This window comes from Cygnus atratus, chromosome Z (genome assembly GCF_013377495.2).
Source record: "Cygnus atratus isolate AKBS03 ecotype Queensland, Australia chromosome Z, CAtr_DNAZoo_HiC_assembly, whole genome shotgun sequence".
Taxonomy (NCBI): domain Eukaryota; kingdom Metazoa; phylum Chordata; class Aves; order Anseriformes; family Anatidae; genus Cygnus; species Cygnus atratus.
In genome coordinates this window covers 8531554-8548474 of record NC_066396.1, presented here as the reverse complement: position 1 = coordinate 8548474, position 16921 = coordinate 8531554, and the positions used below count along the sequence as shown (strand labels likewise).

The following is a 16921-nucleotide window of genomic DNA, read 5'->3' as shown; positions in this document are numbered from 1 at the left end:
TGGACGCAGAATCATTCTTACAAGTGGTTGTAGAGTAGGTCCCCCTGATCAAGGCCCTTTAGGTTATACTGTAGCCAGTAAATAAGTAATAATGGTAATGATAGCATGAAATATATTTGGCTGTGGAATGGCTTCCCTAGGAGAATAGCAAGAGGCTGATTATTAGCAAAAAAATGTTAGGAAGCACACTGTAGGGAATGGTTCTCCGTCAGCGGGGAGATGGCTGGATGATCTAATAAGTCTTTTCCTTCTCTGGGTTATGATTCTGTGAATACTGCCTCAGAGAGTTCTCTAAAAGTCTCTGATACTATAAGCTCTCTGTTACGTGGGTGTGGGTTTTACAGCACTCCGGGAGGCTTTTGCTGAGGACACTGTAAATATATTCTGTTTTACATTGTGTGATGTATTTTAAATAAAAGGCTTAGATCTTTTTTTAATTGCTTTGAACTATTCTGCAGTCTGATCTTTTTCTTTAAGAATTAAGAAACTTTGAGATACTTTTGGAAAATACAGAACAGTTACAGGCAAGAAATACATCGCAACCTGGAGCTGGTTTAAATACATACAGCGCTGCTGAATTTGCCTCCTCCTGTTTCCTATGGTGAAGTGTCTGTTCCGAGTCCCAACCTGCATGAAAGTAAAATGGGAATCTCAGGCTAACTGGCACTGTCCCTTTGTCTCTGAGTCCCTATTTAATCTTGTTCATTCTCTTGATGCTTCAGCCTCAAAGATTGCACTTCTCTGGGTTCATTTTTGGGGGTTTCAGCATCCTGAGAAGTCAGTACATGGGGATACTCCTACAGAGATTTCTTTGGTCGCTGAAGATCAGGTCACAGGAAAGACAAGGTTCCCTATCGTGACCTGTGGCCTTCCAGGGAATGACTGCAAAATCATCTTCTCTTTTCAGCTTTCATTTCCTATCCAACTGGTCTCTCCTTTTCATTGACAAGTTCATCTCAGGCTTGCTGGGCCAAATAGCATACTGGCTAAAATCTGGACTATATTCATAGAGCAGGGAGGCAGAGAAGAAAGAAGTCGAAACATTGGGTAGGACGTTGAAGATCCTGAACCCAGGAATCTACTGGCGCAAAGAAGATCCACCACATACAGTGTGTATGGATTTTCAAAAGGCCATTGTCAAGGTTCCACACCAAAGGTTGTTAACAAAACCAAGTTTCCACAGGATTGGAAGAAAGTCCTTTTATCTGTTTACTGATCATTTTATGATAGCAAGCAAAGGGGCTTAATATACATTTGTCATGATGCAGAAGAGTCAGCAGGGACCGGTGTTGGGATGGTTCTTCATCAGTGACTTGGAACAAGAAGTAAACAGCAAAATTTTTTAGATGACCTAACATGTTTGTGGTTTACAGTAAATTCTTTCAGGTAGTCAAGTGTCATGTCTATAGCAAGAAACTCCAAAAAAGCATCAAAAGTGATGGAGGGATGAAAAGGTAATTTACCTAGGTAAGAGTCATCAACACCATGTCTACATGATACTGAACCCAGAGTATCATATCATAGAATCATAGAATAGCTTGGGTTGGAAGGGACGTTAAAGATCATCTAACTCTAACTCCCCTGCCATAGACAGGGATGCCACCCACTAGATCAGGTTGGCCAAGGCCCCATCCAGAGGAGGTGGTTACAACTTGTAAAATCAAAAGCTTCACAGAAGCTTGTGGGTACACAAGCCTTGGTGTACCCACATTTTGATTCCTCTGTGTTCTTTTGGTCTCTGCCTCTCAAGAAAGAGCAGAAGCTAGAAAAGATGCATAGGACAATCAAAATGATGAAGGGGATGAAGCAGCTGGCACAGAAAGAAAGAGAGAAAACCCTATGACTTTGGATAGGAGAAAACCGACTGGGAAAATTATCAAGGTTTGCAAACTTGTGAACGTGGATAAACTGAATATGGAACTGTTGTTCACCAGGGTACCGTCAGATGAGAGGGAGTAACTACATTCAATCCTTAAAAAGCATTTGATGAAACTAGAGGGATATTAATTTAAAATAAACAAGAGGATGTCTTTCCATGGTAGTGAACTTCCTGAGCTTGCTTTCACAGGACATTGCGGAAGCTGCAGGTTGAAAAATAAATCAGATGTATTTTTGGACAAAAAATTGATACATGGATGTTGAAAGAATGAGCCAGGGACATAATCTCTAGCATCCCTAGTGCAAGAATTGTGGACACAAGAATAAAGATGGCAGAAAGTGGCTAGGACTCTTGAATTCGGGCAGAGCTCCGCCCATCACCAATAGAACCTGGATTAGCTTGAGGTGGGTAATCAATCAGTCATCCCAGCCAGTTTTTCCAGGTAACCTCAAGCTGTAACACCGCTGTGTTGTCTTCATGTTTGGGGTAGCTTGGCTGCTAACACCATACCTTATCTGCATCTATTTTCTCCTGTGGAAGCTGCTTTTATTTGCCCTGTTTGTTCCAGTCAAGTAGGGATTTGACATTTGCTTTACAATAACAATAAGCTTGGTTTCCTTTTCTGTAAAATGGGTCTTTTCCTTACCCCTTGAAGGTGTTTTTAGCTGTATTTAGTGTTTGTAAAATGCTTGGAGGCAGATGGTGTTTTATGAATACAAAATAGTGTTAGGCTTTGTACTTGGGCACAATACTGTACCGTAATTCAAAGGCAATTCATGTAACATTAGTAAATCACTTTGAACTTTATGTTGAAAATATAAGCAGTAGTATAAAAATAAACCTTTTTATTTCCTCTGGTATATACAGTTAAATAAAGTAAGCCTATATAGCTACTAATCTCCAAATCGTATTGCCAGTATGCTTTGTTGAAATGCCATCACCTTGCAGAAGAGACATTCTGTGTTTTGTACACATTTATGGTTGAAGAATAAATTTTCAGAGACTGTAAATGAAAAGATATCTCTGAACATAGTGATCAAATAATATCTGACAGTGCTTGTTTAAAGAAATATACATATATCTCACTGCCAGAGTATTTATGACTCTAATAAGTTTAGTTATTTTGCCTCATGGGGAAATTTCTGCTCCTCCAAATATCAAACTTGTTTGGTGTTGCGCTGTTTTTTCAGGAAGGAGCAAATGATATTATTAGTTAAATGGGACTGCACAATGCAAAAATACAATAGCATAGTTTAAAAATTGAACACCATATAAGAAATATATTTTACCAGCAATGGGAAATAGACAAACATTAAAAATTTAATGACACATCCCAAATGTCTAAACGAATAAATAAACAAACATTGCTGTTCAGCTGATTGATGTGAGGATCCTCTGTGGTTACCTTCAAGAGCACTGTTTTCTCTAATATCCTGTGTAGTAATGAGTTCTGTGCATCACTTTTGTGTAACCTGACCGTTTTTTCAGTACTGTACATTGTGGGACTGTCTGAACTCTGATTTTTCAGCAGGTTTTATTAGACAATACCAACTGGTTTCAGGTGATTTCTCAGCAACCATCCTGGGAATAAGTGGTCTTATGGTTCCCAGAGCAACAGCCACATTTGCGTGTTTGTCATAAAAATGCAAACACCTTCCTTCCCATTCAATTTTGAAACATATCACTAGGTAAGATGCACCTGTAGATGTTCAGAGCGTTGTATTCTGCTGCACAGGCGATGAAACAGAAATACGGTGGAACGAAAGGTTTGACTCTGTGCCAACCTGTGCTCAATTTTGTACTGTTTCCTTCTGTAAAACATGAACTTTTAATGAACTGATATGAATTGTAATGCTTAATGATGTTTTCTGTTACCTTAATGATGGGCTACAACTGTCTTTTACGTTAAGAGTTTATAAACTCTACTAGATATTTATGTAATTAGGAGCCAATGCTGAAAGTTTGTAATAAAATTTCCACAAACACTTTAGTGTCTGAGGAGCCAAATTTCCAGCAACCTGTGTTAATTGTACACAGAAGATTAGGAGAATACTGTCACAGTATGGTGCAATGCCTGACCAGGGTGGTTTTAGTCACCCAGGTCACAGTTCTATGCTGACACAGCTACAAAGGTTTGATCCCTGTGGTAGCTCTCAGATAGTTTGGGCATCTCCATGCTGCTCTCTGTTGAGCCATATTTGGAGTTTTATTTTGTACATTAAAAACAAAGGTCAAATTTCTTCGTCGAAAGAAGAGCTTCAGTGCTTACCTTGATCTGTTCTCTCAACGCCCTCTTGTTGGCGGCCCTGCCTTCCTTATGCTTTATATGCCAATTCTTTGTGTCTCCTCTCCTGATGGAATTTATGGAAACCCTATGGTAAGACTACTTTCACCAAAGCGTAGCTATCTAAATAACTTCTAATCCAAGCTTGTAGAGTAGCCTTCGCAAACTTTCTTCTCCCATGGAAAAACATGCAGACTTTCAAGCTCAAGAAAGTCAGAGGAAAAAAATATAAATGGTGGAAATGTCAAGACTGGGCTTAGAAAAGATTGTTTTCCAGTCTGTTCTGTAGGTGACTTCCCAGCATACTGGCAGCTGTTGCTAAAAGGTGAAGACAGGCTGAATTGTCACCAGCTTTAAGGGGACAGTTGTCCACCTCATTTCCCTTCTGTTGAAAGGGCAAAACACATAAAAGAAAATGTATGTAAGCATCTAGCACTGATGGAACATTTGGTTGCTTGGTTGAACATCTATGTGTGAGGAATTTCTGTATGTAGTTCAATGTACAGTGCTGGTACTTCTGCAGAAGATTTGGGAATTTTTTCTCCTGGGGAAGCATGAACGAGCGCCTCTCTTTACTGTTAATTTCCATTAAAAGAGCATTCTGTATTCACAAGCCAAGTTTGCCAGATCAGTTTTCATGTTTGAAATGTTCTGACTTTTGGGTGCCTGATGCTGCAGCTTTGACTTCACTGAAGCCATAAAGTGTGATCTCAATAATCTGTTTTTGCTTACAGATTTAGGCAGATCATGGAAGGAATACATGTGGTGTTTTTAGAGAGAGTTTCATTTTGGGCTTTGAGCATTCTGTGTCTCTTTAAATATTCAGATACAAATAAATAGTGAGAAAATTGTCTTTGCAAGCTTCAAACCATTCTAGGTCTACTCTGTTGCCTCCAGCCAGATACTGTCTGATGTTGCCTAGACAAACCAGGGCAAACCATTATCGTGGGATTAAACACTAAATACCTGCAAGGAGCATTCTCTTTATCAGATAGCGCTCTGTTAGCAGAGTTCATTCACTTTATTGCATATATAACTGTGGTGTCAAATAGACTGATTTACAACACCTGGTCTTTTACATAATCTTTGCTATTTGCTGCTCTTGTAATCTGCCAAATCATTTAGCCTTCCTGATAGCAGAAATGCTGTAAAACTTAGATAAACTTGCAGAAGAAATAAACTCCAAGGTACTGCTGAAATCTAGGGCCTGCACGTTTGCTATAAATGCACTGGCTGGTTTGGTTTCCCCCTACCTAATCTGTGATTGAATGTGGCTGCTGGAGAAATTGAAATTTTATGATAGCACTACAGTCAGAGGAGATAAGCATTTGTATGCTAGACTAGATTAATCTAAAAAGAAGTTTTAGGTGTGGCTAATGAAACCAGTGTATGTGTTAACTGGTTTTCTTTGGGGTTCAAAGCATCTGTGTATATCTGTACAGAGTCTAGTCTAAAACTTTATGTGAAAAGTCTAATATAGCTATGTGCTAGTTCTCACTAGCAGTATAGCTTATTCCATTTTACATTGGAGATGTTTTTAAGGAGCCTCGGTTTTTAGAGGGCACTTTCTGAATGCTAATACAAACAACAGGACCATTTATAGTGGTCTTGCATGGCTACCTATGTCCTTTTGAAGTTCTTGGTTAGAGTAACTGTAAGACATCACATTTGGGTACAGTTAGCCATTTGAAAAAGTCCATTTGAAACAAAACTAAAGCTCTGTTTTTGGGGGTTGAGTCACTCATTTCTGGCTATTAGAGGTAATTTTGAACAGACATAATAGAAAGACATGTAGACACATGAAAAATGTGAAAAAATCTGGCAAAATACGTTTCTGATTGGATGAAATGCAAGCTAGAACATCTGAAGGAAATTAATACAGATAGTCACATAGACGAGGGAGCACTGAGATGCAGTTACGTTGAGTCAGGCTGTGTTAGGAAGGATGGCTACCATCAAACTGGAAGGAACAATGAAAATCAAAGGAAATTAAAGAGTTGGCTTTTGGAGCAATAATAGCATAACTAAGATTGCCATTAATATCAGTATTAACCCACCAGTGCCCCAGTTAACTCACATGAGCTGAGGAAGTGTTTCAGCATTTCTTGGACATGGCTACAAGTTAGCTTGTCACAGCCAGTGTTCTGACAACTGCTGGGACGTAACACTCGCCACTGGAGCTAATGAAGGGTATTTTGCATGGCTTTTCTGGTTTAGGGAAGAAAGTTGCTTTACCTCCTGCTGCTGCACGAGGAGACTGGACATTACAAGTGGTGGTGTGCCTCTGGGAAATCCATTGGTCTCTGCTAATCTTTCACATCAATAAACTGTTGTGAATATTTGTACTGAAGATTTTCATCCCATCTGATTTTAGGAACCTGCCTCAACTGGCTGATTTGGTTGCGTAGTCTTCCTAGGCTGCCCCTGTCCTGAATGGAAAACCCAAGGCTTTTCCACCATTACTCAAAGCGGGGAACAGCTTGAGATGTCTCCTCACTCTGTGGATGAACTCTTTCTTCTTAAGTGACAGGGACCGTATGGAAACCAACCAGCCACACTGATACCTTACTTGGGTGCTGTGAATAATGTCCTCTGCATGTGAGTGCCTGAATTATTTCAGCATTGGGAATGTTAGGCAGGCTGGTGTTAACAACAAAATGGAATGAAGGGGACTTTTAGGTAAAACTCTGGAGTCATATCTCTTAGATTAGAGAACAACCTCCCTGGGGAGGCAGGGAACCGGTATTGTTTAAGACATTTAAAATTGGACAGGAGAAAATGTATTGTAATGATCAATCCTGTGCTGGTATTTGGATCAGGTCTTGTCTTGTGTGAATATTAATAGGAAGTCTCTGTCTAAAGTACCTGCCATTATTCAGAGTGCGTTACTAGCTAACACTGGCCTGCAACCTTCCCCCACATCTGTACTCACACTTAAAGGACAGCCTGAGTAATGTCTAGCACCTTTGCCTTCTCTCGTGGTGCCTGAAGTGTTGATTTTGTATTGCCTTGCTTAGATTATATTCCTTCAGTGCTTCCACCAGACAGACTCCATATACTGCATAGAGATTTACAGGAAGCACATGTAGTTTGTGGCAATAATAATAAAGTCTCCTGCTGTTTTCAAATCCCCGGGAAACTAAATCAAGTGTAGAGGTCTATTCAAAAAAGTGCAGCATGTGTATAAGTCACTTTGCCATTACCTGTGTGGGTCTGTCTTGTACCTGTTCTGTGTATTTGGCTGTTATATCTCTGAATCCTGTCCTCGATCTCCGGAGTGTGACTAAGACATTACACACATCAAATGGAAAAGCTGATGAAACAGCTTAAAATAACCCAAGCACCCATGCTTTGCTCGCCTCTTTTTCACCACCTCTGTGCTGGTATTCCTCATAGGAACTTGTATAGCAAAATTCATTCTGGACTGATGGCCCCATTAGACAAGCCTAGGTCTAGTCTGGATTAAGCAGGTGGAAGGATTGGATTCAATTCCTGTGTGATGCTTAACGGAACTCCCATTTTCTTGGTATGTTTCTGTAGGTATGAAACCTCTCTTCTGGACCTGGTTGAAGCTATGAGTCCCATATCTGCCCCAGGACACCTCTACAGAGAATTATATGATGGGAACAACATGCACACACCTCGTCATATGAGCCGCAGGCCATCGTCTTGGTACCAGAACCCTCGCAGTTCCAGAAGCAGAGCGGATGAGATAGAGGAGAGCCGGCTGCTCGAGGAGATTTTCTTCATTTGACACTGCTCTTTATTCTACAGCCCTTCTGTAGAATTTTTAGGAACTTTTTATTTCTGATTTGCTTGTGTTAAAGTACCATTTTTAAATTATTTGAGTGACAACTGATTGTCTTCCCTCTTCTAATAGTTAATTAGCATCCAGTTTCATTTTGGATTTAGTAATCATGGTGCAAGAATGTTTGTGGGATAGACCAATCAGAAAGCGTTAACTTTTTTTCTAAACCTTTCATGTGCCAAGTAATCATTCTAAAGCAGATTTTTTTTTCATCTACAACATTTTCTAATAGATTGAAGTCACAGTTTTGCCAGTCTCATATCAGAAGTATATTTCATTATTGATTTTTAGCTCTAAAGCAGTTTGCAAGAACTGCCTAACATTCAAGAGCCATAACGTTCAAAGTAGATTATTTTCTAATTAAACAAGTCTGTTTAAAACCTGGCATATTATAAAGGTACAAGCACTTTACTACTTTTTTCAGTGATTTTATGATCTACCTTTTCCTTCAGCATTCTGATGTTTAACATGCTGGGTTTTTAGGGGATAATATCATAAGCTCAACTTTACAGTGTCTAATAACATTAATAGATGATGTTGCAGATTGATGTACTAGGCATCCATGTGAAATATATTCCTCTTTAAATCAGTGCTATTTGACATAGTTTATGCGCTGGGAGACCTAACCCTGAAATAGCAGAACACAGTCAGACATTGTAGTGGTCCAAAACCTATGTGATGTACTTTTCAAGATGAAATATATAGTTGTGGTAATATAAGAACAGTCTTAAGACATTTTCACTAACTTGCACTATTTTGATCTGGTATCCGGGCTCCATAGTAAATAAGACAAATCAGTAATTATTTCCACCAGCGGCTCGCAATGCACATTTCCCTGCCGGCTTTAATTATTCATGCTGTATCTATTTCAGTTTATTTAAATGCACTTCCATCTACTGCATGTACTTGGTTATTTAAAGAAATGTGCAGAATTGGTAAAAATGACTGCAGATTACAGGATTAATGGTCATTTTCTCCACAATGCGGTGTTCATATTTTATTGTAACAGTAGCCACCGGCATGTGTTCCTAGAAATATGAGGCTAAAATACTCATTTTGCACAGTAAAATTGCAGCGAGGGAAAGGTAGAATTGAGCCAGTACGGGCAAGTTCTAGGCCATTTGCTCCCAAACACCAATTGGTGGGCCAGTGCAGCTTTTTGCTGGTCTCTTTAGGCAACCCTGCTTATCTTAATGGCAGCAAGTTGCTGGTCTGATCCTTGGGGTATCGCTGCTGCCTGCTTCCAGCACGCTTGCTCTTGTGCAAGGCTTGGTACTCCTGTGCTCTGCAAGGAGCTGGCAAGACTGCAATGAGGCACGCCATGCCTCCTCGGGGAGAGCAAGCATGACGCAGAATATCCAGCATGCCCCCCTGGCAGCACCCTGCTTTTAGAGCAGAAATAAAAGGAGGATGAAGGGGGAGGTAAACCTTAAGTTATTATGAGCTGTTTCATTCAGGCTCGGTCTTAACCACAAATTAGGTGGTACCTTTTCCATGTGTCCCAGCTGAATTTTCAAAGGTGCTTGGAGGAGTTCACAGGAGGGAAGCGACATTACTGTCCCAAAAATGACTGCTGTGGAAAGGCCTTGCTTGGTCTGTCCTGCTGTCAGTGAAGCATCATAGTTCTTTCCAGTGTGTCCATCTGCTGTTGAGTGTCCCTCGTGTTCTGCTCCCTGACCCTGTGAAGGCACAGGTTTCTGGTTAAAGCCCCAAAGACATGACAGGTGCCCTGACCCAAGTGTAGCAGTTGGGGCAATAGGTTTTCTCACTCAGCATGTTTCTGCTGGCCAAGTAGTCTGCTTCTTTAGGAAGACAGGGAAAGGGTGGGGAAGGAAGAGAAAAATGTACAAGGAGCAGCAGGAAAACCATGGAAAACCATAAAAGTGATGACCGGCACATAGATCTTAAAGTTTTGGGTTGATTTTTTGTGAGTTGGTTTTGTTTTTGTTTTTTGTTTTGCATTTTTGGCATTTGTAAAAAACAGTTCTATGATTTCAGCCTGATTGCTTCTCTTCTCTTTTCCAGTTTGACTGAAACTTTAATTGCCCTTTCTAATAAGTGCTAACTGACCTTTTGAAACAGCAAAAAATAGAAGTATATCTCCTGAAAGGTGCCTTTGTGTATCCAGTCAAGAACACTGCATGGGAGCATTATGTTCTTTGGTTCCTCGTGGGTGTCAATATTTAACTGCTTTAGGATTCCTTATGATCCATTTTGTCCATTAACAATTCTAATTCTGATGGTGACTTTTGACTTGAATCTATATTTTGGTAGTAGCTCTTTTTAAAAAGACGCTGTCAGGGTTGTGGGCTCTGTGCTCAAGGTGCTGTCGATCAGTCAGAGCTACACGGGAGGGAGCTACACCTTTATGTAGCCAAGAATTCTACAATTAAGATAGTTGAAATATCTGATGGATGAAGATCTGCATGTTTTAACTATCTGTGAGATGTGAACCGAGAAGCAAAAGCTATTAATTTGGCAGACCCTGTGAAAAATCATTTTTTATAATGCTGGCTCTTGCTCTAGTTATCAGCAGTACATTAGGAATAGTGTTTAGCAGTCAGTGCAAGCGAAGATATTTTGCCATGAGGCACTACAAAGTTGAAGTTATTAAAACATTTATAGCCTTAGAAAAAAAATCAATGATTGTCAAATAGGAAAGGACAAAATCAGTAGTTGGGACTGGGAGGGGAATTGTTTTCCATCTGCTAAAACAGTAGAGGAAATGCAAAAATTAAACCAGCAAAAGCAATCACTTGACAGTGTCCTTTTAAGTTTAAGCTCCTATATTAGGAAGCTGCCGCTGGGGAGTTAGTCCAGCCACAGATTGTTTGTCCAGAGCGTTCCCAGTTAATACGCTTCAGCTACACATTGGGCTGTATTTTACAAGAGGCTTCGTGGAGTGACATGACTCCTGCTAAGGCTGCTACCCATACCTTCACTTTGTGTTCTTCCCGAGTGGCTCGTACACATGCGCTGGCCATGTTTGTGTAGTCGTTGCTTTTGTGCACCTTGCACGCAGTGGACCTGTAGCAATCACATCCTTTCCACTTGTAGCCTCTCCAGTCTCACTGTTGAGTACCATCTTGAACATATATTTATATATGTATGTGAGGTCTTAATCTAATAAATTATCTGGGGGTTTCGATTAATCTTCCAGCCTTTCATTTATTTGAATTATCTTCTGGCTTCTTTTGTCTGATGCAGATGTAGCAATTGCCATTGACAATATGTTCCACTTTCCACACCATCATATCATGTGTATTCTAAATCTCCAGCTTGCTAAAACAGTTGAGGAAATAGTTTTAAACCCTCTCTTTCTCTCCAGAACATGGGTATTGCTGTGAAAAGGAGCAAGACCTCTTTTGGGGCTTGATGTTTGGGGAACAGAATACAAAAGAGAGGAGAGATGAGAAGCCAGCAGCATGCACTGGGACAGAAAGGTGGGATTTAAAAGTAAGGAAGAAAGGATGGAGGTAAAGACAAAAAAGGACAAGGATGCAAGGGAGAGTACTGAATGAAAGGATGAGAGAAGGTATAATTTGAGTGGAGCTGAGCCAGCTCTGAGGGTAGAGATGAGTTGTTAAAATATAGTAAGTCAATTAGGGAGAAATGTCTTCAAGCACTGGTTCCCAGCTGAGGCTTATGACCTTATGACTCCTTTTCCAGACCAAGTTCCTGCATTTGGGGACCTACTGTCCAAAGGATACCTGGTAAATCAGGCAAAGGAGGAAATGACCTAACTTTATCTGACCAAACTTTATTTAGGCAGGGAGGCTAGAGAACAGGGAGAGTAGCAGGGTGAAGCCCAGAGGTAACCAAAGCATGGACTGAATTTAATTGCTGGTGGGAAGTGTGGTGTGGGCTTAGATTACAGAAGAATGTGAGACTGGATATAGCAAGAATTTGAATAAGGGAGAAACAAGAAAAACAAAATTTGTAGTGATCCACTGAGCTGTGGAGGTTTGGTGCTAAGGAAGGAGAGGAAAGGGCTTAGCTGTGCTTGAGACAGACTCAGCTTGAGCTATCCAAAAGTTATCCCCTGAAAGCACACATGAGCCCAGGGTTAAACTCTAAAAGTTGCAGCAGAGATTTTCTGAAATACGACCTCCGAGCAGTCTTTGAATTTGTACCATCTGAGGGGGAGAGAGCACAACCTGGTTAGTTAGAAACCTCTTTTTTCACTGTTAACAAATTTGTGAAATTGTGTGCTAATTAGTGTATGATTTATAAATTTACATAACTGCCTGCTACATAAGACAACACAGAATATTGAATGAGGTGATTTAAACCAGCAGAAGCACTGAAGTCTGCTCTGACTGGGTGTCTCTCCTCTGGAAAAATGCCTTTCCCAATTTCATAGCTGCTCCCCGCATCTCTTGAAGTCTTAACTGCGCACGATGACAATAAATGTTTTACTATAATGTGGTGCCGTGTAGCTGTGAGAGAACAGGCTACCTTGAGAATCTTTGGCATGACTATAGCAGAGCTTTCACCACGGTGCTTGTTTGTGGGGGGTGTTTGGAGCAGAAATCACCAAAAAAAAAACCACCAAACAACAACAAACAAGAAATGCAACTTGTTCTAGTTACTGTTGTTTTTTGACAACTCCCACGGTGGTTCACAGGGAGTGCTGGTATGTCCCAGCTGCAGCAAGAGGACAGAGACTTGGGGAAACAGGATTTGATTCCCAGCTTTGGAAAAGCCACTTTGCTTTCTTCTGTGGCGCTTTGGGTTCAGCTGGTGAAGACAATCAGGAATCATACTTACTACCACATCTCTGAAGGGCTGTGACTTGTATTAGCACCCATGGCATGAGGTGCTGGGCATATCCACCAGCAATTTGTCTCTGAAATGTAAGCTGTTGCAGCAGAAGCATATCAGCCAGTTGTTCTCATCCAACAGAAGCTGAGACTCAGACTTCATATATTTTGAAGCTTAAGGGGCTATTTCAGGCCTTGGGAAGCTAAACTGGAGAAACTCAGATGTCCCTGACAGATGAGGCCCTGACGTACATGAGGTGAGAGATGCCCAGAAGGTCCCAGCAGTGAAATCAATCCACAGGCTGCAGCAACAGATGTCAATTCCTAGTTTCCTTACTTCAGGAATCATTCTGAATATGTAAAAAACAAAACAAACAAACAAACACATTTCGTTCATAGCATTCAATAACCAGCCCTAGAACATTAAGTTCATTCTTTCTGATCTCATGTCTACAGATGGAATGTAAAAAATTAAGGAAAAGTTGTCTTTCCTGATTGTTTATTGGCAACTACCTTAAAGCTTTGAATCAAGGATGCAGTTGGAGCTCTTTTCTGAACACAGAGTGGTGAGTGTCATGAGCATCAAGGGCAATGTGGGAGCTCCTCTCCTCCTCTAGAGCTGGTAAGGAAGGAAATGGTGAGGTGGATTCACAGACTTGTTGGATTCAAGAGCTTGTTCTTTCCCACGCTAGAGTTGTCTGTGAGGTATTTGCACTGAAATTTTAAAAGCACCGTGTCAAAATCTTCCAGTGTTTAATTATCTGCTATGAAACTGCCTTGTTTTGAGGTTGAATTGCTCTAATTTTAATTTCCAGCTGCTGGACTTAGTTGTGCTTACAGAAACAAGATGGCACAGTTCCCGTGTTACTGGACAGTAAGTACCGCTATGCATTGGTAAGCTCCCTGCTCAGCCTTCTCTTTGACAAGCTGAGGTCCTTTAAGCCTGGTGTCACAATGTCTCTTTTCCAGCCCCTGGATAATTTGGTGGGGGTGTCTGGTTTTGAACTTTCCCCAACATCTATGCATCTTGAAGGGGTTGCACTAGAGGTGAATGACAGATTCCAGTTACCATTGCTGTGAATGGTGACAAAGTGGCCCCATTCTGCACCGTATTTCCCTGTTGACACGTCAGGAGCTTTGTTTGGAGGTGTTGGGCTGGGTACCTGGTCTCATTGCACTTAAGATCATGGCTCTGTTTCTTGGAAGCAGAAAGTCTGGGTATGAAATCAGGAGACCCTGCTAAATTTAGTAGAGTTGAGGAGGAAGAAACAATGCGACGTAGAAATACCAAGCAGAAAAAAACGTGGGATTCAGTTTGTGATGGAGGGTGAACTTTGGGGTGCTGCATCCATGAACTCAGCCACTTTGAAAACAATCCGAAAGGCACATGCTTAATGGCAAGGGGGGAAGCTAGACAGCAGAAACCCTCAGAGGGGGAAGAGAGAACAAAGCAGGAGGTGATGATACCTGATAGCAACAAAAACAGACAAGAAGACTTTTGAGCTGCAGGTGAGGAGGTGATGACACCTCCAAATTACACAGGAAATGGCTCCTTGTCGGTGGCTCTGGTGCCCTGGTATTTGCACGAGTGCCTTCAGCACAGGGATCTCATTACCAGAGAGTTTACTGGCAGATTGGAGGGATTTCAGTGAGGAGTAATAAAAATGATCAGGGACTGCTAGAATTGACATAATGAGGAAACAAGATGAGAAGAGTCAGATATTTATAGCTTGGGTGAGAGAGACAATTAAAAGGTGGGATGGGAGATGGACTGGGTGACCTGAAAGCCTTGTCTGTATCTAATAACCTCGTTGTGCTGTACAGAGGACTTGAATTTACCAAGGCTGTCAATCTGACTCTTAACAGCCCTAACTTCCCATGTTGAAAAGCTCAGGTGGGTGTACTCTGGCTGTATTGACACTGTCAGAATGTCACTGGTACTGAACTTTGTTTAAAAAAAAATAGTCATCCGCCATATTGTGGAAAAAAATGACACTTTGACAGCAAAGGGGAAAAAAAATTAGACCTGCATAAAATGAAAAGCCATTGAAGTCCTTGCTGAGAGCAGGCCTGAATGGAAAGGGCTCCTACAGTGTGAAACTGATGCTGCTGAGCCCTTCTGCTGTCCACATGGAGCTCTGCCGAGTGGGGAGGTCCCTGTAGAGGGATGGAGCCTTATAGAGAGATGGAGCCTTGTTCTGTGCGAGGCAGGTGCTGTGCCACCCAGCTGTGCACGCAGGTGAGCATCACTCCTGCTTTCTTGTCCCTGCGTGATGCTGAGCTCCACGATGGCTCTCTGCTCCTCCTGGGTTAGAGACCCCTGAGAGAAGGTGGCACGCTGGCCCATCCAAGTAATCACTGAATATCCTTGTGATAAGGGTTATTTCAAACTGGGGCTGAGCCGACGGCTGCGTCACATGTGCCTGACCACAGCGGAGGAGAGAGCTCAGGATTTGCTCCGGACTTGGGAGGCTGCAGCAGCGCTGGGGCAGCCCAGCTGGAGGCCTCTTGGTGACTGGGTCTGCAGGCAAATTAAAATGCTGTGGCTGAAAGTAGCAGGGCTGTGCCTGTTAGAGGCACTTCGGGGAAATATCAGAGTGGTGTCTGTTGAGTCTGATGGCAGAGTAGCCGTACTGTTTTAATGATACCTGTGTGCAAAGGCCACAGCTGCTTTCATCCATTTCACATTAGTCTGACTTTCATGGAACAGACATAGCCTACGGTGGTGGAAGGGAGAGAAAGGTGACCAAAAAAAAAAAAAAAAAAAGAAAAAAGAAAAAAAAAAGCCATCAATTTTTTACTACTTTTTCCATGCTTCTGAGCTGCGATACCAAGCTCCGGCTGAGCAACAGTAATCTTATCCAGCATACTGTTGATTCTGTTGATTTAAGCCTCTTGGATTTATATAACTTTGGAAATGGTAAACTATATTAATTTGCTGTGTTTTCAAGGGAAAGTTATTTATTGAGAGACATTTTTAACTCAAGTGCCAGGAGCCTTAAATCATTATAATAAATTCATGCTATTCAGGGCTTCTTACATTGTAATAAATTTGTTTTAAACATGAATGAGGAGATCCATGATTTCTTTAATATACTGTTATGTATTTCCTTTCAAAATGACACAGCTCACTATATCAAGTGGGAGAATAATAGTGAGAGATTTACAATACTTAAGAATAACAGAGCCTGGGAATGTGACATGTTAACCAACAGCGGGCAGGGGGCTGGCGAGAAGGAAGCCCACCGCTCCCGGTGGCAAGAGAGAGAGTTAACAGTGTGACAGCAGGTCAGGACAGGAGGGTGAAGGCGAGAGCTCAGTGGGAAGCATCGCTGCAGGATGGGAATCACAGCTCAGCCTTACAGTCACCTCCATTTTACTGTGAAAAGTGCAGTTGAAACACCCAAAAGGTGACGCAGAGTGCTTGCTGCGAGTCCCCCTCCCCTTCGTGGCTTCGGGTACCCACTTCAGCCTCTCCACAGGGACCTTGTCCCACAGTGGTGCACGTGGATCACATCCCTCAGTGGCCGCAAAAGCCTCTGAAGTGCAGCGAGGAGGCACCAGGTAAGCGCTCTGATAAATTTTGGTCTCCGCTGTTAATCCCTGATTCCTCATTAAACCTCTGCTAACCCTGCCACTCACTGCTGGACTGCTGCAAAGAGCACGAGATGATAAAACTGGCTTCACATCACGTCCTCCCGGCTTCAAGGGGGTCCTTGCAGAGGGTAGAGGAGGAGCTGGGCACAGACACTGCCTTGGTGACATGAGCATCCCAGGTCTGGACACAAATTTGCTTCGGCAACACGGCTGTGGCTTTCTTGAAGAGCAGAGCCCCTCTGCACCATGTAAACCTTGCTCCTGTGCCTCAGCCTGCTTCCTTTCTTCAGGGAGCGATATCTGATGTTTGCAGTGATCTTGGGATTGGGGTTGAGTGGGGCAAAGCATTGCAGTGCTCAGAGCTACAAAGGCCAGTTGGTTCCCTAGTATCTAATGAGAGCAATTACCCCCTGAGATGCCGAAAAGTCTCCCAGCTCTCCAGTACACAGCTGTGCTGTAAAGAAGCCCCAGCAGCAGCTCTGCAGAGGAGGCAGACAGACGTGAGGACTCTGCTTGCTGTCTCAGGGCTCTCTGTGTTTTGTTTGGAGTTTTGTTTTGATTTTTTTTTATCATGTGCTTTGTTTGGAGTT

The 16921-nt window shown here is 42.0% G+C and overlaps 1 protein-coding gene across 5 annotated transcripts in view; it reads left to right on the top strand.

Moving 5' to 3' along the window:
* KIAA1328 (KIAA1328 ortholog) overlaps positions 1 to 15482 on the top strand; it is a 176990-nt gene extending 161508 nt beyond the window's left edge. For 3 of the 5 annotated variants that reach the window (XM_035565946.2, XM_035565944.2, XM_050716342.1), the window contains one exon: positions 7704 to 15482. In XM_035565946.2, the coding sequence (XP_035421839.1) occupies positions 7704 to 7917 (214 nt within the window). In that variant the 3' untranslated portion in view covers positions 7918 to 15482. The remainder of the gene's footprint in view (positions 1 to 7703) is intronic. The other 2 variants (XM_035565945.2, XM_035565947.2) reach the window with 2 other exon arrangements.
* Positions 15483 to 16921: the final 1439 nt, after the last annotated feature.